This window comes from Ranitomeya imitator, chromosome 1, assembly GCF_032444005.1.
Source record: "Ranitomeya imitator isolate aRanImi1 chromosome 1, aRanImi1.pri, whole genome shotgun sequence".
In the NCBI taxonomy this organism is placed as follows: Eukaryota; Metazoa; Chordata; class Amphibia; order Anura; family Dendrobatidae; genus Ranitomeya; species Ranitomeya imitator.
In genome coordinates this window covers 610,245,777-610,271,512 of record NC_091282.1, presented here as the reverse complement: position 1 = coordinate 610,271,512, position 25,736 = coordinate 610,245,777, and the positions used below count along the sequence as shown (strand labels likewise).

At 48.4% G+C, this 25,736-nt stretch overlaps 1 protein-coding gene across 3 annotated transcripts in view; it reads left to right on the top strand.

Moving 5' to 3' along the window:
- PKLR (pyruvate kinase L/R) overlaps window positions 1-25,736 on the top strand; it is an 85,931-nt gene that overhangs the window by 24,397 nt on the left and 35,798 nt on the right. The window contains exons 1-2 of one of the 3 annotated variants that reach the window (XM_069769300.1): window positions 6,927-7,003; window positions 15,799-15,978. In XM_069769300.1, coding sequence (XP_069625401.1) covers window positions 15,825-15,978 — 154 coding nt within the window. In that variant the 5' untranslated portion in view covers window positions 6,927-7,003; window positions 15,799-15,824. The other 2 variants (XM_069769309.1, XM_069769291.1) reach the window with 2 other exon arrangements.

Genomic DNA, 25,736 nt, shown 5'->3' with positions numbered 1-25,736 from the left:
GGCAGTAATAGGGACACATACGGCAGCAGCGGCTCAGTATTGGGGTATCAGGGGCAGTAATAGGGACACATACGGCAGCAGTGGCTCAGTATTGGGATATCAGGTCCAGTAATAGGGACACATACGGTAGCAGCGGCTCAGTATTGGGGTATCAGGGGCAGTAATAGGGACACATACGGCAGCAGTGGCTCAGTATTGGGGTATCAGGGGCAGTAATAGGGACACATACGGCAGCAGCGGCTCAGTATTGGGGTATCAGGTGCAGTAATAGGGACACATACAGCAGCAGCTGATCAGTATTGGGGTATCAGGGGCAGTAATAGGGACACATACGGCAGCAACGGCTCAGTATTGGGGTATCAGATCCAGTAATAGGGACACATACAGCAGCAGCTGATCAGTATTGGGGTATCAGGGGCAGTAATAGGGACACATACGGCAGCAGTGGCTCAGTATTGGGATATCAGGTCCAGTAATAGGGACACATACGATAGCAGTGGCTCAGTATTGGGGTATCAGATGTAGTAATAGGGACACATACGGCAGCAGCGGCTCAGTATTGGGATATAGGGTGTAGTAATAGGGACACATACAGCAGCAGCGGCTCGGTATTGGGATATCAGGTGCAGTAATAGGGACACATACGGCAGCAGTGGCTCAGTATTGGGGTATCAGGTGCAGTAATAGGGACACGTACGGCAGCAGCGGCTCAGTATTGGGATATAGGGTGTAGTAATAGGGACACATACGGCAGCAGCAGCTCAGTATTGGGATATCAGGTGCAGTAGTAGGGACACATACGGCAGCAGCGGCCCAGTATTGGGGTATCAGGTGCAGTAATAGGGACACATACAGCAGCAGCGGCTCAGTATTGGGGTATCAAGTGCAGTAATAGGGACACATACGGCAGCAGCGGCCCAGTATTGGGGTATCAGGTGCAGTAATAGGGACACATACAGCAGCAGCGGCTCAGTATTGGGGTATCAGGGGCAGTAATAGGGACACATACGGCAGCAGTGGCTCAGTATTGGGATATCAGGGGCAGTAATAGGGACACATACGGCAGCAGTGGCTCAGTATTGGGGTATCAGGTGCAGTAATAGGGACACATACGGCAGCAGCGGCTCAGTATTGGGGTATGAGCTGCAGTAATAGGGACACATACAGCAGCAGCGGCTCAGTATTGGAGTATCAGGTGCAGTAATAGGGACACATACAGCAGCAGCGGCTCAGTATTGGGGTATCAGGGGCAGTAATAGGGACACATACGGCAGCAGCGGCTCAGTATTGGGGTATCAGGTGCAGTAATAGGGACACATACGGCAGCAGCGGCTCAGTATTGGGGTATCAGGGGCAGTAATAGGGACACATACGGCAGCAGCGGCTCAGTATTGGGGTATCAGGGGCAGTAATAGGGACACATACGGCAGCAGCGGCTCAGTATTGGGGTATCAGGTGCAGTAATAGGGACACATACAGCAGCAGCGGCTCAGTATTGGGGTATCAGGAGTAGTAATAGGGACACATACGGCAGCAGCGGCTCAGTATTGGGGTATCAGGGGCAGTAATAGGGACACATACGGCAGCAGCGGCTCAGTATTGGGGTATCAGGAGCAGTAATAGGGACACATACAGCAGCAGCGGCTCAGTATTGGGGTATGAGGTGTAGGAATAAGGACACATACGGCAGCAGCGGCTCAGTATTGGGGTATCAGGTGCAGTAATAGGGACACATACGGCAGCAGTGGCTCAGTATTGGAGTATCAGGTGCAGTAATAGGGACACATACGGCAGCAGCAGCTCAGTATTGGGGTATCAGGAGCAGTAATAGGGACACATACAGCAGCAGCGGCTCAGTATTGGGGTATCAGGAGTAGTAATAGGGACACATACAGCAGCAGCGGCTCAGTATTGGGGTATCAGGGGCAGTAATAGGGACACATACGGCAGCAGCGGCTCAGTATTGGGGTATCAGGAGCAGTAATAGGGACACATACAGCAGCAGCGGCTCAGTATTGGGGTATCAGGAGCAGTAATAGGGACACATACAGCAGCAGCGGCTCAGTATTGGGGTATCAGGGGCAGTAATAGGGACACATACGGCAGCAGCGGCTCAGTATTGGGGTATCAGGGGCAGTAATAGGGACACATACGGCAGCAGCGGCTCAGTATTGGGGTATCAGGTGCAGTAATAGGGACACATACGGCAGCAGCGGCTCAGTATTGGGGTATCAGGTGCAGTAATAGGGACACATACGGCAGCAGCGGCTCAGTATTGGGGTATCAGGTGCAGTAATAGGGACACATACGGCAGCAGCGGCTCAGTATTGGGGTATCAGGTGTAGTAATAGGGACACACGGCAGCAGCGGCTCAGTATTGGGGTATCAGGGGCAGTAATAGGGACACACGGCAGCAGCGGCTCAGTATTGGGGTATCAGGGGCAGTAATAGGGACACATACGGCAGCAGTGGCTCAGTATTGGGGTATGAGGTGTAGGAATAAGGACACATACGGCAGCAGCGGCTCAGTATTGGGGTATCAGGTGCAGTAATAGGGACACATACAGCAGCAGCAGCTCAGTATTGGGGTATCAGGTGCAGTAATAGGGACACATACGGCAGCAGTGGCTCAGTATTGAAGTATCAGGGGCAGTAATAGGGACACATACGGCAGCAGCGGCTCAGTATTGGGGTATGAGGTGTAGGAATAAGGACACATACGGCAGCAGCGGCTCAGTATTGGGGTATCAAGTGCAGTAATAGGGACACATACGGCAGCAGCGGCTCAGTATTGGGGTATGAGGTGTAGGAATAAGGACACATACGGCAGCAGCGGCTCAGTATTGGGGTATCAGGTGCAGTAATAGGGACACATACAGCAGCAGCAGCTCAGTATTGGGGTATCAGGTGCAGTAATAGGGACACATACGGCAGCAGTGGCTCAGTATTGGGGTATCAGATGCAGTAATAGGGACACATACGGCAGCAGCGGCTCAGTATTGGGGTATGAGGTGTAGGAATAAGGACACATACGGCAGAAGCGGCTCAGTATTGGGGTATCAGGTGCAGTAATAGGGACACATACGGCAGAGGCTCAGTATTGGGGTATCAGGTGTAGTAATAGGGACACATACGGCAGCAGCGGCTCAGTATTGGGGTATCAGGTGCAGTAATAGGGACACATACGGCAGCAGCGGCTCAGTATTGGGGTATCAGGGGCAGTAATAGGGACACATACGGCAGCAGCGGCTCAGTATTGGGGTATCAGGTGCAGTAATAGGGACACATACGGCAGCAGCGGCTCAGTATTGGGGTATCAGGTGTAGTAATAGGGACACATACGGCAGCAGCGGCTCAGTATTGGGGTATCAGGGGCAGTAATAGGGACACATACGGCAGCAGCGGCTCAGTATTGGGGTATCAGGTGCAGTAATAGGGACACATACGGCAGCAGCGGCTCAGTATTGGGGTATCAGGTGCAGTAATAGGGACACATACGGCAGCAGCGGCTCAGTATTGGGGTATCAGGTGTAGTAATAGGGACACATACGGCAGCAGCGGCTCAGTATTGGGGTATCAGGGGCAGTAATAGGGACACATACGGCAGCAGCGGCTCAGTATTGGGGTATCAGGTGCAGTAATAGGGACACATACGGCAGCAGTGGCTCAGTATTGGGGTATCAGGTGCAGTAATAGGGACACATACGGCAGCAGCGGCTCAGTATTGGGGTATCAGGTGTAGTAATAGGGACACACGGCAGCAGCGGCTCAGTATTGGGGTATCAGGGGCAGTAATAGGGACACACGGCAGCAGCGGCTCAGTATTGGGGTATCAGGGGCAGTAATAGGGACACATACGGCAGCAGTGGCTCAGTATTGGGGTATGAGGTGTAGGAATAAGGACACATACGGCAGCAGCGGCTCAGTATTGGGGTATCAGGTGCAGTAATAGGGACACATACAGCAGCAGCAGCTCAGTATTGGGGTATCAGGTGCAGTAATAGGGACACATACGGCAGCAGTGGCTCAGTATTGGAGTATCAGGGGCAGTAATAGGGACACATACGGCAGCAGCGGCTCAGTATTGGGGTATGAGGTGTAGGAATAAGGACACATACGGCAGCAGCGGCTCAGTATTGGGGTATCAAGTGCAGTAATAGGGACACATACGGCAGCAGCGGCTCAGTATTGGGGTATGAGGTGTAGGAATAAGGACACATACGGCAGCAGCGGCTCAGTATTGGGGTATCAGGTGCAGTAATAGGGACACATACAGCAGCAGCAGCTCAGTATTGGGGTATCAGGTGCAGTAATAGGGACACATACGGCAGCAGTGGCTCAGTATTGGGGTATCAGATGCAGTAATAGGGACACATACGGCAGCAGCGGCTCAGTATTGGGGTATGAGGTGTAGGAATAAGGACACATACGGCAGCAGCGGCTCAGTATTGGGGTATCAGGTGCAGTAATAGGGACACATACGGCAGAGGCTCAGTATTGGGGTATCAGGTGTAGTAATAGGGACACATACGGCAGCAGCGGCTCAGTATTGGGGTATCAGGTGCAGTAATAGGGACACATACGGCAGCAGCGGCTCAGTATTGGTGTATGAGGTGTAGGAATAAGGACACATACGGCAGCAGCGGCTCAGTATTGGGGTATCAGGTGCAGTAATAGGGACACATACGGCAGAGGCTCAGTATTGGGGTATCAGGTGTAGTAATAGGGACACATACGGCAGCAGCGGCTCAGTATTGGGGTATCAGGTGCAGTAATAGGGACACATACAGCAGCAGCAGCTCAGTATTGGGGTATCAGGTGCAGTAATAGGGACACATACGCCAGCAGTTGCTCAGTATTGGGGTATCAGGTGCAGTAATAGGGACACATACAGCAGCAGCGGCTCAGTATTGGGGTATCAGGGGCAGTAATGGGGACACATACGGCAGCAGCGGCTCAGTATTGGGGTATCAGGAGCAGTAATAGGGACACATACAGCAGCAGCGGCTCAGTATTGGGGTATCAGGGGCAGTAATAGGGACACATACGGCAGCAGTGGCTCAGTATTGGGGTATGAGGTGTAGGAATAAGGACACATACGGCAGCAGCGGCTCAGTATTGGGGTATCAGGTGCAGTAATAGGGACACATACAGCAGCAGCAGCTCAGTATTGGGGTATCAGGTGCAGTAATAGGGACACATACGGCAGCAGTGGCTCAGTATTGGAGTATCAGGGGCAGTAATAGGGACACATACGGCAGCAGCGGCTCAGTATTGGGGTATGAGGTGTAGGAATAAGGACACATACGGCAGCAGCGGCTCAGTATTGGGGTATCAAGTGCAGTAATAGGGACACATACGGCAGCAGCGGCTCAGTATTGGGGTATGAGGTGTAGGAATAAGGACACATACGGCAGCAGCGGCTCAGTATTGGGGTATCAGGTGCAGTAATAGGGACACATACAGCAGCAGCAGCTCAGTATTGGGGTATCAGGTGCAGTAATAGGGACACATACGGCAGCAGTGGCTCAGTATTGGGGTATCAGATGCAGTAATAGGGACACATACAGCAGCAGCGGCTCAGTATTGGGGTATGAGGTGTAGGAATAAGGACACATACGGCAGCAGCGGCTCAGTATTGGGGTATCAGGTGCAGTAATAGGGACACATACGGCAGAGGCTCAGTATTGGGGTATCAGGTGTAGTAATAGGGACACATACGGCAGCAGCGGCTCAGTATTGGGGTATCAGGTGCAGTAATAGGGACACATACAGCAGCAGCAGCTCAGTATTGGGGTATCAGGTGCAGTAATAGGGACACATACGCCAGCAGTTGCTCAGTATTGGGGTATCAGGTGCAGTAATAGGGACACATACGGCAGCAGCGGCTCAGTATTGGGGTATCAGGGGCAGTAATAGGGACACATACGGCAGCAGCGGCTCAGTATTGGGGTATCAGGTGCAGTAATAGGTTCACATACGGCAGCAGCGGCTCAGTATTGGGGTATCAGGTGCAGTAATAGGGACACATACAGCAGCAGCGGCTCAGTATTGGGGTATCAGGGGCAGTAATAGGGACACATACGGCAGCAGCGGCTCAGTATTGGGGTATCAGGAGCAGTAATAGGGACACATACAGCAGCAGCGGCTCAGTATTGGGGTATCAGGGGCAGTAATAGGGACACATATGGCAGCAGCGGCTCAGTATTGGGGTATCAGGAGCAGTAATAGGGACACATACGGCAGCAGCGGCTCAGTATTGGGGTATGAGGTGTAGGAATAAGGACACATGGCAGAGGCACCATGTGGCGGTGATATCAGCGCTGTATTGAGATTATTCTCAGTAACAGCGCTGTCATCTGCGGAGGTTTCCCTACACCCATCATTAGGGGGCGCCACCATACCATAGTGTAATCAGGGGTTTCTGCTTAGGGGCCACTAAGCTTCACCCCCTGTGTGACCACGAGCTAACTGAAGAGACGACTGTTCAAGGGAACATGTCACCTGAATTTGGCGGGACTGGTTTTGGGTCATATGGGCGGAGTTTTTGGGTGTTTGATTCACCCTTTCCTTACCCGCTGGCTGCATGCTGGCTGCAATATTGGATTGAAGTTCATTCTCTGTCCTCCGTAGTACATGCCTGCGCAAAGCAATCTTGCCTTGTGCAGGCGTGTACTATGGAGGACAGAAAATGAACTTCAATCCAATATTGCAGCCAGCATGCAGCCAGCGGGTAAGGAAAGGGTGAATCAAACACCCAAAAACTCCGCCCATATGACCCAAAACCAGTCCCGCCAAATTCAGGTGACAGAGTCCCTTTCAGCGCAGCAGCTTCCGTCAGACATGGGCCTCCGCCTCCCTGAGAGAGAAGCGAGGGGTGTGGCTTCGTGCAGGGGACGGGTCTGAGGGAGTGATAACGGGTGTGGCTTCCACCAGTGGGCGTTTATGGTTCTGTAGTCACGTGTGTGTCTGGTTTCCTGGTTTGTGTTTTCCGCCGCCTTAGGTACTAGGGGGTCGTCTCTGTGTATTCGGTACTGTGGGAATGTACTGGGGGATCTCTGTATTTTGTACTGGGGATTTTACTGTGGGTTTCTGTGTATTAGGTATTGGGTGATTTCTGTATTAGCTACTGGCGGATTGTATTGGGGTCTCTATGTATTAGGTACTGGCGGATTGTATTGGGGTCTCTGTGTATTAGGTACTGGGGGATTGTACTGGGATCTCTGTGTATTAGGTACTCGGGGATTGTATTGGGGTCTCTATGTATTAGGTACTGGGGGATTGTACTGGGGTCTCTATGTATTAGGTACTGGGGGATTGTACTGGGGTCTCTGAGTATTAGATACTGGGGGATTGTATTGGGGTCTCTATGTATTAGGTACTGGGGGATTGTACTGGGGTCTCTATGTATTAGGTACTGGGGGATTGTACTGGAGGGTCTCTATGTATTAGGTACTGGGGGATTGTACTGGGATCTCTGTGTATTAGGTACTCGGGGATTGTACTGGGGTCTCTGTGTATTAGGTACTGGGGGATTGAACTGGGGTCTCTATGTATTAGGTACTGGCGGATTGTACTGGGGTCTCTATGTATTAGGTACTGGCGGATTGTATTGGGGTCTCTGTGTATTAGGTACTGGGGGATTGTATTGGGGTCTCTATGTATTAGGTACTGGGGGATTGAACTGGGGTCTCTATGTATTAGGTACTGGGGGATTGTACTGGAGGGTCTCTGTGTATTAGGTACTGGGGGATTGAACTGGAGGGTCTCTGTGTATTAGGTACTGGGGGATTGAACTGGGGTCTCTGTGTATTAGGTACTGGGGGATTGAACTGGGGTCTCTATGTATTAGGTACTGGGGGATTGAACTGGGGTCTCTATGTATTAGGTACTGGGGGATTGTACTGGGGTCTCTGTGTATTAGGTACTGGGGGATTGAACTGGGGTCTCTATGTATTAGGTACTGGGGGATTGTATTGGGATCTCTGTGTATTAGGTACTGGGGAATTGAACTGGGATCTCTATGTATTAGGTACTGGGGGATTGTACTGGGGTCTCTGTGTATTAGGTACTGGGGGATTGTACTGGGGTCTCTGTGTATTAGGTACTGGGGGATTGTACTGGGGTCTCTGTGTATTAGGTACTGGGGGATTGTACTGGGGTCTCTATGTATTAGGTACTGGGGGATTGTACTGGGGTCTCTGTATTAGGTACTGGGGAATTGAACTGGGATCTCTATGTATTAGGTACTGGGGGATTGTACTGGGGGATCTCTGTGTATTAGGTATTGGGGGATTGTACTGGGTAGGTCTCTGTATATTAGGTATTGGGGGATTGTACTGGGGGTCTCGGTGTATTAGGTACTGGGGGATTGTACTGGGGGATCTCTGTGTATTAGGTATTGGGGGATTGTACTGGGTAGGTCTCTGTATATTAGGTATTGGGGGATTGTACTGGGGGTCTCGGTGTATTAGGTACTGGGGGTCTCGGTGTATTTGTTATTGGGGGATTGTACTGGTGGGTCCATGTATTAGGTATTGGGGGATTGTACTGGTGGTTCTCTGTATTAGGTATTGGGGGATTCTACTGGGGTGTCTTGGTATTAGGGGATTGTACTGGGGTCTCTGTATTGGTTACTGGGGTCTCTGTGTATTAGGTACTGGGGATGTCTCTGGTTCCCATTGCGTTAATGGGAAAGCGGTAACGGACAGCGTTGCACGGCGAAATTAACGCTGTGCAAGGCGTCCGTTAGTGCGCCCATTCACGGCAATGGGAACGCACAGCCCTAGCGCGTGCCATGTTCGGCACTCGCTAGCGGCGCGCCGGTGTTTCCTGGCGCGCCGCGGACGCTGATTGCAGCGTCCGAGGCGCGCCCGCGGTCCGTTCCCCGCTCTCGCAGATCCCCGTTACCGCGACCCCGGGACGCGGCCACATTAAAAACATTGCGTTAGTGCAACCCGTTTAGTGCTAGCGGGTTGCGCTAACGCAATGTGACCCTAGCCTTATAGGGGATTGTACTGGGGTCTCTGTGTTAGGTACTGGGGAGGTCTTTGTGTTAGGTATTGGGGATTGTACTGGGAGTCTCTGTATTGAGTATTGGGAGGTCTCTATTAGGTACTAGTGGATTGTACTGGGGGGTCTCTGCATTAGGTACTGGGGGATTGTACTGAGGTTCTCTGTGTATTAGTGGATTGTACTGGGGAGGTCTCTGTATTAGGTACTGGGGTGTTGTACTGGGGGATCTGTATTAGATAATGGGGTCTCTGTGTATAAGGTACTGGAGGGTATGTCTTTACACACCAGGTGGTCTCTTGTCTGCCCCTTTTTGGGAGCTCTGGTACTCCATAAAATTGTGTGTGATTATGGGGGTCATCTTATGGACTACAATTATTATTTATTTCTATAGCACCATTGATTCCATGGTGCTGTACATGAGAAGGGGTTACATACAAATTACAGACATCACTTAGGGTACCGTCACACAGTGCAATTTTGATCGCTACGACGGCACGATTCGTGACGTTCGAGCGATATAGTTACGAGATCGCAGTGTCTGACACGCTCCTGCGATCAGGGACCCCGCTGAGAATCGTACGTCGTAGCAGATCGTTTGAAACTTTCTTTCGTCGTCTAGTGTCCCGCTGTGGCGGCATGATTGCATGGTGTAACATATATCGTATACGATGTGTGCATAGTAACCAACGGCTTCTACATCGCACATACGTCATGAAATTATCGCTCCAGCGTCGTAGATTGCAAAGTGTGACAGCAGTCTACGACGCTGGAGCGATATTGTTACGACGCTGGAGCGTCACGGATCGTACCGTCGTAGCGATGAAAATTGCACTGTGTGACGGTACCCTTACAGTAAACAGACTAACAATGACAGACTGATACAGAGGGGCGAGGACCCTGCCCTTGCAGGCTTACATTCTACAGGATTATGGAGAAGGAGACAGTAGGTGGAAGGTTGCAGTAGCTCCGATGGTGTTGAGCTGGCCGTGTGGTTATTACAGGCTGTAAGCTTCTTTGAAGAGATGGGTTTTCAGGTTCTGTCTGAAGGATCCAAATGTGGTGGATAGTCGGACGTGTTGGGGCACTGAATTCCAGAGGATGGAGGATATTCGGGAGAAGTCTTGGAGGCGATTGGGTGAGGAGCGAATAAGCGTGGAGGAAAGGAGGAGGTCTTGGGAGGACCGGAGATTACGTGAGGAAAGATATTGAGAGATTAGTGTGGAAATATATGGAGGAGAAAGGTTATGGATGGCTTTGTAGGTCAGCGTTAGTAGTTTTAACTGGATACGCTGGGAAATTGGGAGCCAGTGAAGGGATTTGCAAAGAGGTGAAGCAGGAGTGTAGCAAGGAGAGAGATTAATTAGTCGGGCAGCAGAGTTGAGGACGGACTGGAGGGGTGCGAGAGTGTTAGAAGGTAGGCCACGAGGAGTATGTTGCAGTAGTCGAGGCGGGAAATGATTAGGGCATGCACGAGTTTTTTGGTAGAGTGTGGGTTGAGGAAAGGACGGATTCTGGAAATATTTTTGAGCTGGAGGCGACAGGAGGTGGCGACAGCTTGGATGTGCGGTTTGAAGGACAGGGCAGAGTCAAGGGTTACTCCGAGGCAGCGCATTACCGGGACAGGGGAAAGTGTGAATTAATTTATTGGAATAGATAGATCAGGTAAGGAAGGTGTGCGAGATGGAGGAAAGATGGTCAGGTCAGATTTGTCCACATTGAGCTTGAGGAAGCGAGAGGAGAAGGAGGATATGGCCGATAGACACTCTGGGATTCTGGAGAGCAGAGAGGTGACATCTGGGCCAGAGTGGTAGATCTGAGTGTCATCAGCATATAGATGGTACTGGAAGCTATAGGACATTATGAGGTGTCCCAGGCCGAGTGTATAGATTGAGACGAAAAGGGGTCCTAGGACAGAGCCTTGGGGGACACCAACAGAGAGGGGGCGAGATGAGGAAGTAGTGTGGGTAGCAGGATTTTCTCCATTCTGTACAATGCAGGCAGGTTCTGCCATTTTTTTCCATTACCCCCATATTCTGCCTCTGGGGCTGCTGGGAGTTGTAGTGAATGATGGCATAAGTCAGTGACGTCCTGCTATTAAGGAGGGGTCGGTTCCCGAGTCCTGGTTGGGCTGTTGCCCTCTCTGTGCCTATCACGTGGTGTCTGACCGTACTGACGTTCACAGCTCACAGGCCGGATAATGATTAACACCATGGATGGCCTGACAGGTATCCGAATACACAGGGACTGTATTGAGGGGTATCCTAATATATAGGGACTGTATTGTGGATATCCTGATATATAGGGAATGTATGGGGGTATCCTGATATATTGGGACTGCATGGGTGGGTGTCCTGATATGTAGGGACTGTAAAGGGGGTGTCCTGATATATAGGGACTGTATTGGGGGATATGCTGATATATAGGGACTGCATGGGGGGTATCCTGATTATATAGGGACTGTATGGGGCATATCCTGACATACAGGGTCTATATGGGGGGTTTCCTGATATACAGGGACCATATGGGGGGATATTCTGCTATACATGGACTTTATACAGAGTGTTCTGATATTTAGGGACTGTATAGAGGCATTCTGATGTGCAGGGACTGTATAGGGCATATCTTGATACACCGGGACTGTATGGGGTGTATCCTGATATACAGGAACTGTTTGGGGAATATCCTGATATACATCGGCTATATGTTTTTTTTTTTTTATCCTGATATACAGGGACCGTATGGAGAGATATCCAGATATACATGGACTTTTACGGAGTATTGATATTTAATGATTGTATTTGGGCATTCTGATATACAGTGACTGTATGGAACATGTCCTGATATACAGTGACTGTATGGACAATATCCTGATATACAGTCACTGTATGGGGGATTTCCTGATATACAGTTACTGTATGGGGGGATCCTGTTACACAGGTTTGTATGGGGAGATATCCTAATATACATAGACATTATACTGCGTGTTCTGATATTTAGGCACGGTTTGGGAGCATTCTGATCTACAGGGCCTGCATGGGGCATATCCTGATATACAGAGACTGTATGGGGTGTCTTTTTATACAGTCATTGTATGAGGGTGGTCCTGATATACATGGACTATATGGGGAGGTATACTGATATACATAGACTTTATACTAAGTGTTCTGATGTTTAGACACTGTTTGGGGGTATTCTGATGCACAGGGACTGTATGGGGCATATAGTGATGAGCGAGTGTACTCCTTGCTCGGGTTTTCTCTAGCACGCTTGGGTGACCTCCGAGTATTTGTTAGTGCTCGGAGATTTATTTTTTGTTGACGCAGCTGAATGATTTACGTCTAGCCAGCCTGAGTACATGTGGGGGCTGCCTGGGTGCTAGGGAATCCCTACATGTAATCAAGCTGGCTAATAGCTGTAAACCATGCTGCTGCTTCAACAAAAACTAAATCTCCGAGCAGTTACAAATACTCGGAGGTCACCCGAGCGTGCTAGGGAAAACCCAAGCAAGGAGTACACTCGCTCATCATTAGGCATATCCTGATACACAGCGATTGTATGGGACATATACTGATATACAGGGACTATATGGGGCATATTCTGTTATTTAGGGGGCTTGTATGGGGCATATACTGATATACAGGGATTGTGTGGGGCATACACTGTTATACAGGGATTGTATGGGACATATACTGTTATACAGGGAATGTGTGGGGCATATACTGATATACAGGGATTGTATGGGGCATATAATAATCTTTATTTTTATTTTTATATCGCGCTAACATATTCCGCAGCGCTTTACAGACATTATCATCACTGTCCCCAATGGGGCGCTCAATCTAAATTCCCTATCAGTATGTCTTTGGAATGTGGGAGGAAACCGGAGTGCCCGGAGGAAACCCACACAAACACGGAGAGAACATACAAACTCTTTGCAGATGTTGTCCAAGGTGGGATTAGAACCCAGGACTCCAGCGCTGCAAGGCTGCTGTGCTAACCACTGCGCCACCGTGCTGCCCATACTGTTATACACGGATTGTATGGGGCATATCCTGATATACACGGATTGTATGGGGCATATCCTGATATACAGGCACTGTGTGGGGCATATCCTGATATACAGGCACTGTGTGGGGCATATACTGATATACAGGGACTATATGGGGCATATTCTGTTATTTAGGGGGCTTGTATGGGGCATATACTGTTATACAGGGATTGTTTGGGGCATACACTTATACAGGGATTGTATGGGGCATATACTGTTATACAGGGATTGTATGGGGCATATACTGTTATACAGCAACTGTATGGGGCATACACTGTTATACAGGGATTGTATGGGACATATACTGTTATACAGGGAATGTGTGGGGCATATACTGATATACAGGGATTGTATGGGGCATATACTGTTATACAGGGATTGTATGGGGCATATACTGATATACAGGGATTGTGTGGGGCATACACTGTTATACAGGGATTGTATGGGACATATACTGTTATACAGGGAATGTGTGGGGCATATACTGATATACAGGGATTGTATGGGGCATATACTGTTATACAGGGATTGTATGGGGCATATACTGATATACAGGGATTGTATGGGGCATACACTGTTATACAGGGATTGTATGGGACATATACTGTTATACAGGGAATGTGTGGGGAATATACTGATATACAGGGATTGTATGGGGCATATACTGTTATACAGGGATTGTATGGGGCATATACTGTTATACAGGGAATGTGTGGGGCATATACTGATATACAGGGATTGTATGGGGCATATACTGTTATACAGGGATTGTATGGGGCATATACTGTTATACAGGGATTGTATGGGGCATACACTGTTATACACGGATTGTATGGGGCATATCCTGATATACACGGATTGTGTGGGGCATATCCTGATATACAGGCACTGTGTGGGGCATATCCTGATATACAGGCACTGTGTGGGGAGATATTCTGATGTGCAGGAAGAAGCCTCAGCCTCAGTTGGTCTTTCTTGTTTGGTACCTCACACAACTTCGGCTTTAGGGGTCCTTTTAGAGCTTGTATTCCTCTTACACTGTGCATACTCAACAGCTTTTGAAATAGGAAATGGATCACATCAGGGCTGTCCCCCGACCCCACTTGTATATGTAATAAGTTTAGGACCCCCTGACCTACAAGGAATTCCAGTGTGTGATGAATCTTGTACTGTCTGTTAGCAGATGATGTCCTGTTTGCCCGTACAGTATTAATACATTGGTCTCACTCCCAAACCCTCTAACTACAGGACAAGTTGGCAAAGTTTCTGGTTACAGGATAAACACTACAAAAACAAAATAAGTCAACTCTTTAGTCCGCCTGGCACAGTAAATCCCTGAAGTAAGGCTCCATATGTCTCCAATACATCCTTCTTCATACCCAGCGAACCCTCACTGATGGCTGAACCATTACTGATATCTTGGTTGGGCTGCATTAATGCTCTGGACATGTCTCTTTCAGACCTTAGCACAGACCCTGCTGATACACCACGTTACACACAAGTCCTTTCACTTAGAAGACATTGTATTCCTAACTGTGGCGGCTGGAAGCTGTCATCAGGATTCACCCACTATTATTACTCTTCCCACCAATGCCATCTGCCCTCCTGGTCCACCATCTATGCTTATAACCAGTGGACTGAAGTTGAAAACTTCAGTTCTCCCCAATACAGCCATTGATGTGAAATGGCTCACGTTATACCTTCTCAGACCCTTCTGGGCCCGGTGGCTTTTTCTAGATAGATCTGGCAAAAAGTTAGAGTACATTGACAGTTGTCTCTTAACCCTTCCTGTTTACCCCAAAATTACCAGCTAGCTACGGTCAGAACATGTTCACTGCCATGCGGGTGATCTTACAGAATGATTGAGGTCCTTTACTGAGCTTGAACGTGTCCCGTCTATCCAACCTCACCGCTCTTCTCATATAGGCAAGTGATTACTTTTTAGACCTCAAATTGGTTCAGAATCCTGACAGCGTCAAAAGGTTTACTTGCTTTCCAGTGGCAGTGACACTTTTTATCCTGACCTAATCCCCGCCTGCAGGACCCTCCACTGAACATCACTGCTCCTGGAGATCCTCATTAATATGCTTCTCTCCAACTTCTGTGGCAGCAAAACATGTCACATTTTGGCTCATCGGTTCAGAGCCCCTGCTACCATTATCATAACCCTACTTGAGTTGCTTATTCTTGATCCTATTAAAAGGTCAGGTTTTTGTTCACAATTCATCTATGAAAACTGCTTCCTGCCAGACTTTCCCTGAACAGTGGATGGGTGAAACTGAGTTGTTTTGGTTTCTGTCAGTTCTAAACTAATGCTACTGCTTGACATCTTCTGATATTGAAGGAAAGCATGATGTGTCTGTGCTCTGCTGCACGAAGTTTCCTTGGCTGACCACTACGTCTCCAGTCCCAAACTGTGCCTATTTCTTGATGCTTCTCAAAACCACACAGCCTGAAACTCGAGTCTGTGATGAAATATTTGCCTGGGGGAGACCTTGCTGATGCAGTATAACTACCTGGTGTCTTGGTGCTGTGCTTAGTCTTGCCATGGTGTGTGACATGAAACTCTCTTCCACATCTTCACCTTTTGGGACAGTTTTATTTGTCTGTCACAACTGTTTCTGTTCCAGTTATTGACTGTGTTTCAACCGGACACCATATACGGTATATATTTTAGCGTGCTTTCCAGGAGTTGCACCACTTTATTTAATACCATTTCTTTTCTTCCATATTAGTCAATCGCAGACGTTTCTCTGAGAATATGGCACAGTTAACGCAGGATCTTGGTCCAGCATTTTTTCAGAAGCAGCAGCTCAGCGCCTCGATGGCCGACACTTTCCTGGAACATCTGTGTCTTCTGGACATTGACTCTGAGCCACTGACTGCCAGGAACACCAGCATCGTGTGCACCATTGGTAAGTGACTTTCCCCCTCTCCCCAGTGTATCCCATGAATAACCACAGTGTATCGCTTCTGTATCTGATGAATATCCCCCCGGTGTATCACTCCTGCATATAATGAATATCCCCCCGGTGTATCACTCCTGCATATAATGAATATCCCCCCGGTGTATCACTCCTGCATATAATGAATATCCCCCCTGTGTATCACTCCTGCATATAATGAATATCCCCCCGGTGTATCTGCATATAATGAATATCCCCCCGGTGTATCTGCATATAATGAATATCCCCCCGGTGTATCACTCCTGCATATAATGAATGTCCCCCTGTGTATCACTCCTGCATATAATGAATATCCCCCCTGTGTATCACTCCTGCATATAATGAATATCCCCCCTGTGTATCACTCCTGTGTGACGCCCAGGAGACCGGGATACCCAGCACCGGACCAATGGAGTCTGTCTCTTGAGGGGGATGTCACGGGTGGCTTGACCCGGTGCTGTGGCCTCAGGCAATGCACAGTGTAAGGGGTATCATGAGGGGACAGGCACTTACTTGATCAGCAGCAGGTTCTCCCAGCGGTGACGATCCCGATCCTGGATAGATGGCTATTGTCCAAATGAAAGACTGAGGCACTGAAACGTTTAACCAGTTTACTTTAACATAAAAGGATTTACAACCAGTCCTGTCACCGGAGTCTGTATGGGAACTCTGAGTTACTTTGACCCTGCCGGGGTCTTCGCCTCTTATTGTGCGCAATTTCTGTGTGGCCCTGCTGCTGTATGTGAACTGGCTGCCGGCCCAATCTGTCCCCTCCGGGTCCTGGTTCGACGGGCAACCCGAGTCCTTTTATCGGTTTACCCCCTCTGGGAGTACCGCTGAACTCTGTGTCTGTTGCTGCGTCCGGCCCTAGTGAAGCTGATATCACCTCACGTTTTTCCGGTTGCTGTATTATATATAATGAATACAGCCACGGATCCGGTATCCGTCTTTGCGCCTGTTCTGGGTAGTGATTAATGCTACCCGGTTCTCACAATGTCCTTTTTCTCTATCCCTCTTCTCCTCAGGCCGGTGATTTAGGCCTGGTAACAGTCACAGGGCTGTTAGAAATTCAGCTGTATGACCTCTCACTATCAGCTCCTTGGCCCAACTGCCATTTCTTCTCTCAGACCAGAATGGATCAAGGGGAGTCTCTGGAGCTCCCCCTTCTGGCCGGAGGTGGTAGTGCAGTCTTGCTATTTTAGTATTTGTACTTACTGTCAGTAACTATTTTTGTGGCAAATACCCCTAGGGGTGCCACATTCCCCCTTAGTTAAGAACAGTACTCCGGGACTGTGGGACAATAACATTTTGAAATAACAATTAATATGTACAGAGTCTTAAAAATGAAAAGTTACAAAAACCACTCAAGGAAACAAAAATAGAGTTCTGTAAAAAGTCACTTCAAATAGCGTCCATTAATACAGTTCTATCCTTGAAGGTATTAGGAAAGGCACTGTACTTAGTGTCCAGGAATTTAGTTCCATTTTTCCAACGGAGTTATCAATATAAAGTCTAAAGAAAGTTCAAAAAGAGCAAAAAGCAAAGTTCAAAAAGCGGTCTTTCCGGAGCTTTGATTTAGTGCCTCCGGGCTGATAAAAAGTTCAAGAATATGCAATAAGTTCATACAGACAAGTCTCTGTAGGCACTGGGCTTAAACGTTGCAGACTGATAACAATGACTATACTACATTTTCTGTTTAACTATATACGGCATAACATATATACAATTCACATTATGAGCTTTATAGTTGGTAATCTGCATACCTGGCCGGTAATTGACCCTGGGTACTACGCTGTGATCTACGTAATAGCGGTGTCTCTTCATGTGGTGTACTACTGTCTACTGCGGATGTAGTATCTGCCCGCTCTGCTAAAGATAATTCCACGACTATGGAGTTGGCAAGTCCACCGTGAATGGGATTACTCTGACCAGGAATCTGTTCTTCCTGGCCTGGAACCTCCTGTAGTACGGGGTCAGCCTCTTCCTGTCTTGGGACTTCTGGTATTGGGTTCGGTGTTGGGTAAAAGGCCACCATGGGAACCACTACTGCACCATGGTATGTTAGTAGGGTTTTGGGAAAGTCTCCTATACAGGTGTGATACACTTCCTCTTCTTTTTCCTTTACTGGTTGAACCTGTATGGGTTGAATAACTTCTGGTTCTGGCTGGACAACGTCTGGCTCTTTCAATGCTTCCGGACATAATTTAAGATTGTCTCTTGACACTAGTACAGATGTTAAGCCTCCGTTTTTGCTAATGAGACACATTTTAGGATTATCCACTCTTGTTGGTAAAACTGTGTAGGGTACGGCTTCCCACTGATTGTCCAGTTTATTGGTTCGACGATTTCTCTTGAGCACTTGGTCACCCGGTCTTAATGGGGTCGCTAGAGCATTCTGGTTGAAAGTTCGCTCTTGTCTTTCTCTAGTTTGCTGAAGGCTTCTTTCCACACTCTCTTGCACTTGGCGATACTGCTTTTGCCGTATGATATCCCAATTGGAGTCTTGAACTTCTGCGTCTGGTTTCAGAATTCCCATTTCTAGATCGATTGGTAATTGGCCGGGTCTTGCACGCATAAGGTAAGCTGGGGTGCAGTTGGTGGAGCTCACCGGGACATGATTATACAGATCCACCAAGTCAGTCAATTTCTCTGGCCATTGATTCCTTTCTGTCTCAGGTAAAGTCTTTAGTAGGTCTATTACAATATGGTTCATCTTCTCGCATAAGCCGTTTGTTTGTGGATGATAGGCCGTCGTCCGGATCTTTTTGCAACCATACATATTACAGAATTCTCTGAAGATCTCTGATTCAAAGGCTGTACCTTGGTCGGTGAGAACCTGTTCCGGATATCCATGGGGTCTACAAAAGTACGTTTGGAACGCTTTGGCTGCTGTTTTTGCTGTCAGATCTTTTACGGGTACTACTACCAAGAAACGTGAATAATGGTCCACGATGGTCAAGGCATAGACATAGCCGGACCGGCTTGGTGTCAACTTCACGTGGTCCATGGCTACAAGTTCAAGTGGTTGTTTGGTGATTATGGGCTGCAGTGGTGCTCTTTGGTTCTTTTGATCGTTTCTTCTGAGGTTGCACGGGCCACAATTTCTGCACCACTGTTCGATTGATTTTCTCATCCCGACCCAATAAAATCTTTCTCTTAGAAGTACTTCTAACTTTTTCCAACCGAAGTGACCAGCACCATTATGGTAAGCTTCGAGGACCATCTTCACATCTTGTTTAGGCACAATAATCTGCCAAACCAATTCATGTGTTTTCGGATTGGTGTATCTTCTACAGAGCTTCCCTTGATACAGGAACATTTTGCCTCTCTCTTTCCAGAGTTGATGCGTCTCTTCTGGGGCATCCTCATCGGGATATGCACTTTGCTCAGTCAACAGTTCCTTCACCAACTTCACAGCCGGATTGCTGTCTTGGGTGTCAGCCCATCTATGGTGTGCTAACGGATTAAAATTCACCTCTTGTTGTTTCTGATAGGTACTTGACTGATGATGTTTTGCCTTGGGACGATGGAAGGCTGGTAGTTCAATTTCTTCAAGCTCCCCCGTTTCCTCTTCTACATCTCTCAAGTGTGGCATCCGGGATAGGGCATCGGCATTTCCATTCTTGCGACCTGCTCGATACTTGATTATGAAGTTGTAATTAGATAACCGGGCTATCCATCGCTGTTCTAACGCACCTAATTTGGCTGTGTCCAGGTGGGTCAACGGATTGTTGTCAGTATAGACAATAAATTCTGCAGCGGCCAGATAGTGTTTGAAACGCTCCGTCACAGCCCAAACTACTGCCAGTAGTTCCAATTTGAAGGAGCTGTAATTTTCTGAATTTCTTTCAGTAGGCCGGAGCTTTCTACTTGCAAAGGCGATGACTTTCTCCCGACCTTCTTGCTTTTGTGACAGCACCGCTCCTAGTCCCACATTACTGGCATCGGTGTAGAGGATGAAAGGTTGATGGTAATCTGGGTATGCCAGAACCTCTTCTCCGGTTAGTGCCTTCTTTAGTTGTTCAAAGGAGTCTTCCCTTTCGTCGTTCCACTGAAAAGGAGGGTTTCGGTTTGAAGGTTTCTTCGTCTGCCCTACCAAGGTGTCTTGCAAGGGTGCTGCCAACTTGGTAAATCCTTTTATAAATCTGCGATAGTAACCCACCAATCCCAGGAATTGTCTCACTTCTTTTGCGCTGGTAGGTCTTGGCCAATCCCTTATGGCGCTTATTTTCTCGGGATCTGGTGCTACTCCCTCCGAACTCACGATGTGTCCCAGGTACTGTACCTTTGGCTTGAGAAGGTGACATTTGGATGGCTTGACTTTCATGCCATACCTGGATAAGGCTTCGAACACTTCTGCCAGGTCTATTAAGTGTTGTTCGTAAGTCTTTGAGTAGACGATCACATCATCTAGGTACAGGAGGACGGTCTCGAAGTTCTTGTGTCCGAGGCAGCATTCCATCAGCCGCTGGAAGGTACCGGATGCGTTGCAGAGTCCGAACGGCATGCGATTAAATTCACATAGACCCATTGGTGTGGTGAATGCCGTCTTTTCCTTATCTCTCTCAGCCACAGGGACTTGCCAATACCCGCTTGTTAAGTCTAAGGTGGAAAAATAATTAGCAGATTTCAAAGCAGTTAAGGACTCTTCTATCCTAGGCAAGGGGTAGGCGTCTTTATGGGTGATGTTATTAATCTTCCGGTAGTCTACGCACATTCTCATGGTTCCGTCCTTTTTTTTGACAATCACTAGAGGGGCCGCCCAGGGGCTACAGCTGTCTCTTATTACCCCGGCCTGTTTCATTTCCCTCAGCATATCTTTTGCACATTGATAGTGAGCGGGCGGTATGGGTCTATATCTTTCTTTTATTGGGGGATGGTCACCTGTGGGGATTGTGTGTTCTACCCCTTCTATCCGTCCGAAGTCCAATGGGTGTTTACTGAAGACTTGTTCATATTCCGTCACTAGCCTATACACCCCTTGTTTTTGATGGGTAGGTGTTGAATTTATGCCCACGTGTAGCTGTTGGCACCAATCCTCCATTTCTCCATCTGAGCCATTGCCTTCCACCTGACAGGTTGGTTCTAAGGGCTCAATGGTTGTGATGGCATTGTTGTCAACAGTATATAGCTTTGCCATTGTAGCATACCTTGGCAAAGTGACCTCTTCCTCTCCACAGTTCAAAAGTCGTACCGGCACTCGTCCCCGGTGTACCTCGACTATCCCTCGTGCTGTGAGTATAGTGGGCCTGCTGTCGGTGTACACTGGTTCTATTAAGGCTTGATAATCTCGTCCCTTAGTACCAATGGCTGCTCTACACCATACCAGCATTTCTGTTTTTGGTGGGATTACAATAGACGTTGGATCACTTACCCTCACACTGCCGATTTCTCCACCTGCAACTTCTACCTGTTGCCTTAACATCAATACTTTTATTTCCCTCCGGAGAACTCTCTGCCGGCAGGATTGGGCAGTTTCAGCAATTTGCTGTAAGACAGAAATGACTTCGGAAAAGCAGTTCTCTAACACATTCATTCCTATCAATACAGTTGGTTCACATTTCCGCCGGTCAACATCAACAACTTTTATACCCTGTTTCTTCAGTTCTACTTTACCAATCTTTATGGTCATCTCCCTGAATCCTAGTTTCGGTACCAACTTACCATTACTGGCCCATATATCTAGTTCAACATCAGAGGGCCCTTTATCAATATCTGCATTAGCCCAGTACCTCTTATAAAGGATATACGGTATAGATGAAATCTGGGAACCTGTGTCCAGCAAAGCGTTGAGGGGAATTCCGTCCAGCACGATAGGGATAATGGGTCGTCCTCCGATGTACCTGTCGTGCCAGGGTGTTGGGCCTTGAAAGTTCATTCCTGCGAAGCGGCCCGCATTCCCAGGGGATTCCCGTTTAAATCACAATCTCGTGCAAAGTGGCCCGGCTGCTGGCAACGGCGGCAAATGGGCTGTCCATCCGGTTGGTAGCGGTCGCGGGGTCGTCCTCTCCATGTCGGGTATCTCCGGGGTCTCATCCATGGAACATCCTCTCTACAGTTTGCCAACTCCATCTTGTGTCCTCTCATCTCCTGCATGGTTTTAGCCATTGAAGCAACAACATCAGCTAAAGAGTCAAGCTTTTGTTGAAGAGCCTCATTAGTACTGGGCCCCAGGGGCTTAGCAATGGCCCCAGACATAGCTGATGTCACTGGCACTCCCTGTTGTTGAGGTGCCTCTGCCATGGGTTGCGCAGGATCCTGATCCCGAGGTGCCTCTGCCAGCTGGAGACGTATAGCGCTCTCCTTTAATTGGGCAAATGTCAATTCAGGGTTCTTAAAAACAAGCATGCTCACATGCCCCCGGTGAGAAGGGGTGTAGAGTCCCTCAATAAATTGATCTCTTAGCAGTTTATCCGCTCCGGTGTTAAAAATGGGTTCAGCCAGTGTAAGTGATTTAAGGGCTTCCTGCAGGTTTAAGGCAAAGTCTCTCACGCCCTCATTAGCTTTTTGTTTGCAATTAAAGAATCGTATTTTAGCTTTGCTGCTGGCCTTGGTTTCAAATGTAGCTTTTAATCCAGCAAATATGCGTTCAACAGTGCCTTTTAGATCAGCTGCCCATGCTGTGACTTCTCGCTTAGCATGGCCACTTAACTGCATCATCAGGAGACTAACACGCTGAACTTCACCCACAGGGAACATGTCAAAATGGGCCAGCATCTTTTCTCTGAAATCGTCAAGGGTATTAGGCTCACCTTCATACATTGGAAGCCATGGGCCACCCGGGGTATATGGCATCAGCACCGGCATGATGGGCGCCACTCCTTGCACCGCTGCACTACCGGACTCTCTATCGACACTCTGTCTTTCAGCTGCATTAGCGTCGCCGGGAGCTGCGGCGTCTCCGTGCTGCGACATACTGTGCCCCCTTAGTTAATCCGGACCCTTCCGGTCCTCCGCTTCCGTCGGGATAGTGTAGATTCGTTCCACTGTGCAGCAGGATTGGTTTTCCGCTTGCTCTGACGTCAGAGCGCTCAGCTTGGTGCCGCCCACAATGACACGCCCCCTGCTGCTCCCGCCCGCCGCGCGCTCTGTAATGGCGGATTCTGAAATTTTTCAGTCAGACTGGGGTAATGGCGTAGCTCAATTAACAGTCTCGTGCCTAACTGTTATGAGGTGATGGCGGCCATCTTTACTCCATTATAACCAATGGGGAAAAGTCACTTTCAATAGTTTTTAATGGGAAATGGAATTTTCTTTAATAAAGTCAATTTTCAAGATTTTTCATACAAGTTTTCACAGTTTTGGGCTTCAATCACGGCACACAATACCCGGTATACGGGCTGGCTGAATCCTGTTCGTGACGCCAATTGTGACGCCCAGGAGACCGGGATACCCAGCACCGGACCAATGGAGTCTGTCTCTTGAGGGGGATGTCACGGATGGCTTGACCCGGTGCTGTGGCCTCAGGCAATGCACAGTGTAAGGGGTATCATGAGGGGACAGGCACTTACTTGATCAGCAGCAGGTTCTCCCAGCGGTGACGATCCCGATCCTGGATAGATGGCTATTGTCCAAATGAAAGACTGAGGCACTGAAACGTTTAACCAGTTTACTTTAACATAAAAGGATTTACAACCAGTCCTGTCACCGGAGTCTGTATGGGAACTCTGAGTTACTTTGACCCTGCCGGGGTCTTCGCCTCTTATTGTGCGCAATTTCTGTGTGGCCCTGCTGCTGTATGTGAACTGGCTGCCGGCCCAATCTGTCCCCTCCGGGTCCTGGTTCGACGGGCAACCCGAGTCCTTTTATCGGTTTACCCCCTCTGGGAGTACCGCTGAACTCTGTGTCTGTTGCTGCGTCCGGCCCTAGTGAAGCTGATATCACCTCACGTTTTTCCGGTTGCTGTATTATATATAATGAATACAGCCACGGATCCGGTATCCGTCTTTGCGCCTGTTCTGGGTAGTGATTAATGCTACCCGGTTCTCACAATGTCCTTTTTCTCTATCCCTCTTCTCCTCAGGCCGGTGATTTAGGCCTGGTAACAGTCACAGGGCTGTTAGAAATTCAGCTGTATGACCTCTCACTTTCAGCTCCTTGGCCCAACTGCCATTTCTTCTCTCAGACCAGAATGGATCAAGGGGAGTCTCTGGAGCTCCCCCTTCTGGCCGGAGGTGGTAGTGCAGTCTTGCTATTTTAGTATTTGGACTTACTGTCAGTAACTATTTTTGTGGCAAATACCCCTAGGGGTGCCACACCTGCATATAATGAATATCCCCCCTGTGTATCACTCCTGCATATAATGAATATCCCCCCTGTGTATCACTCCTGCATATAATGAATATCCCCCCGTGGAATGAATATCCCCCCGTGGTGTATCACTCCTGCATATAATGAATATCCCCCCGGTGTATCACTCCTGCATATAATGAATATCCCCCCGGTGTATCACTCCTGCATATAATGAATATCCCCCCGGTGTATCACTCCTGCATATAATGAATATCCCCCCGGTGTATCACTCCTGCATATAATGAATATCCCCACGGTGTATCACTCCTGCATATAATGAATATCCCCCCGGTGTATCACTCCTGCATATAATGAATATTCCCCCGGTGTATCACTCCTGCATATAATGAATATCCCCCCGGTGTATCACTCCTGCATATAATGAACTAGCTATTGAACCCGTTCTACGCCCGGGTGGCTAGCATCTATATTGGTATATGGTCTCCATCCTGGTATGTGCTGCTCCATCCTGCGTCCCCATCCTGACATGTGCTGCACCCATCCTGCATCCCCATTCTGACATGTGCTGCTCCCATCCTGCACCCCCATTCTGACATGTGCTGCTCCATCCTGCGCCCCCATTCTGTCATGTGCTGCTCCCATCCTGCGCCCCCATTTTGACATGTTCTGCACCCATCCTGCGCCTCCATTCTGTCATTTGCTGCTCCCATCCTGTGCCCCTGTTCTTTCATGTGCTGCTCCCATCCTGCGCCTCTGTTCTGTCATGTGCTGCTCCCATCCTGCGTCCGTTCTGTCATGTGCTGCTGCCATCCTGCGCCCCCGTTCTGTCATGTGCTGCTCCCATCCTGCGCCCCCATTTTGACATGTTCTGCACCCAAAAGAACCAAAAAAAAGGGTAACTTGGAACCCTAGAGAAAACTCAGCACCTGAACAACAAGGATCCCTAAAAAATAACTTTTATTAAACAATAATTAAAAATCTCTAATCATGCCGTAGATAATAATGATAAATAAAGTAAACAAAATTGTGTACCTGTTAGGTCCTAGGGCGTCCCTACACTGGATCCTGCCTGTCAGTGGAGGTTGGCACCCTAATTTTCTGCGGTAGGCGCCCCCACTCCGCGTCGACTTGACCCTCACAATTCCCTAGAATTCCCTAAATAAGGAACCCTAGAAAGAACTATCAATATCCCTATGGGAAAAAGACCTGCCTAACAGTGGGGGTAGGCACCCTAATGTGAAACGGTAGGCGCCCCCACTCCTCGTCGACTGACCCTAGAAACCCTACAAAAACCCTAGATAAGGATAGTAATAAAGAAGTGTACCAAAATACTCCCAAACAACCCAAAAAAATAGAAAAAACACAAAAAACAAAGTCTCAAAAAATATATATAACACTAAAAACAAAAGAGATACACCCAAATAATCAAAATATGGGGCATCCCTATAGTGAAGCATAGATATGTCCTCACTAAA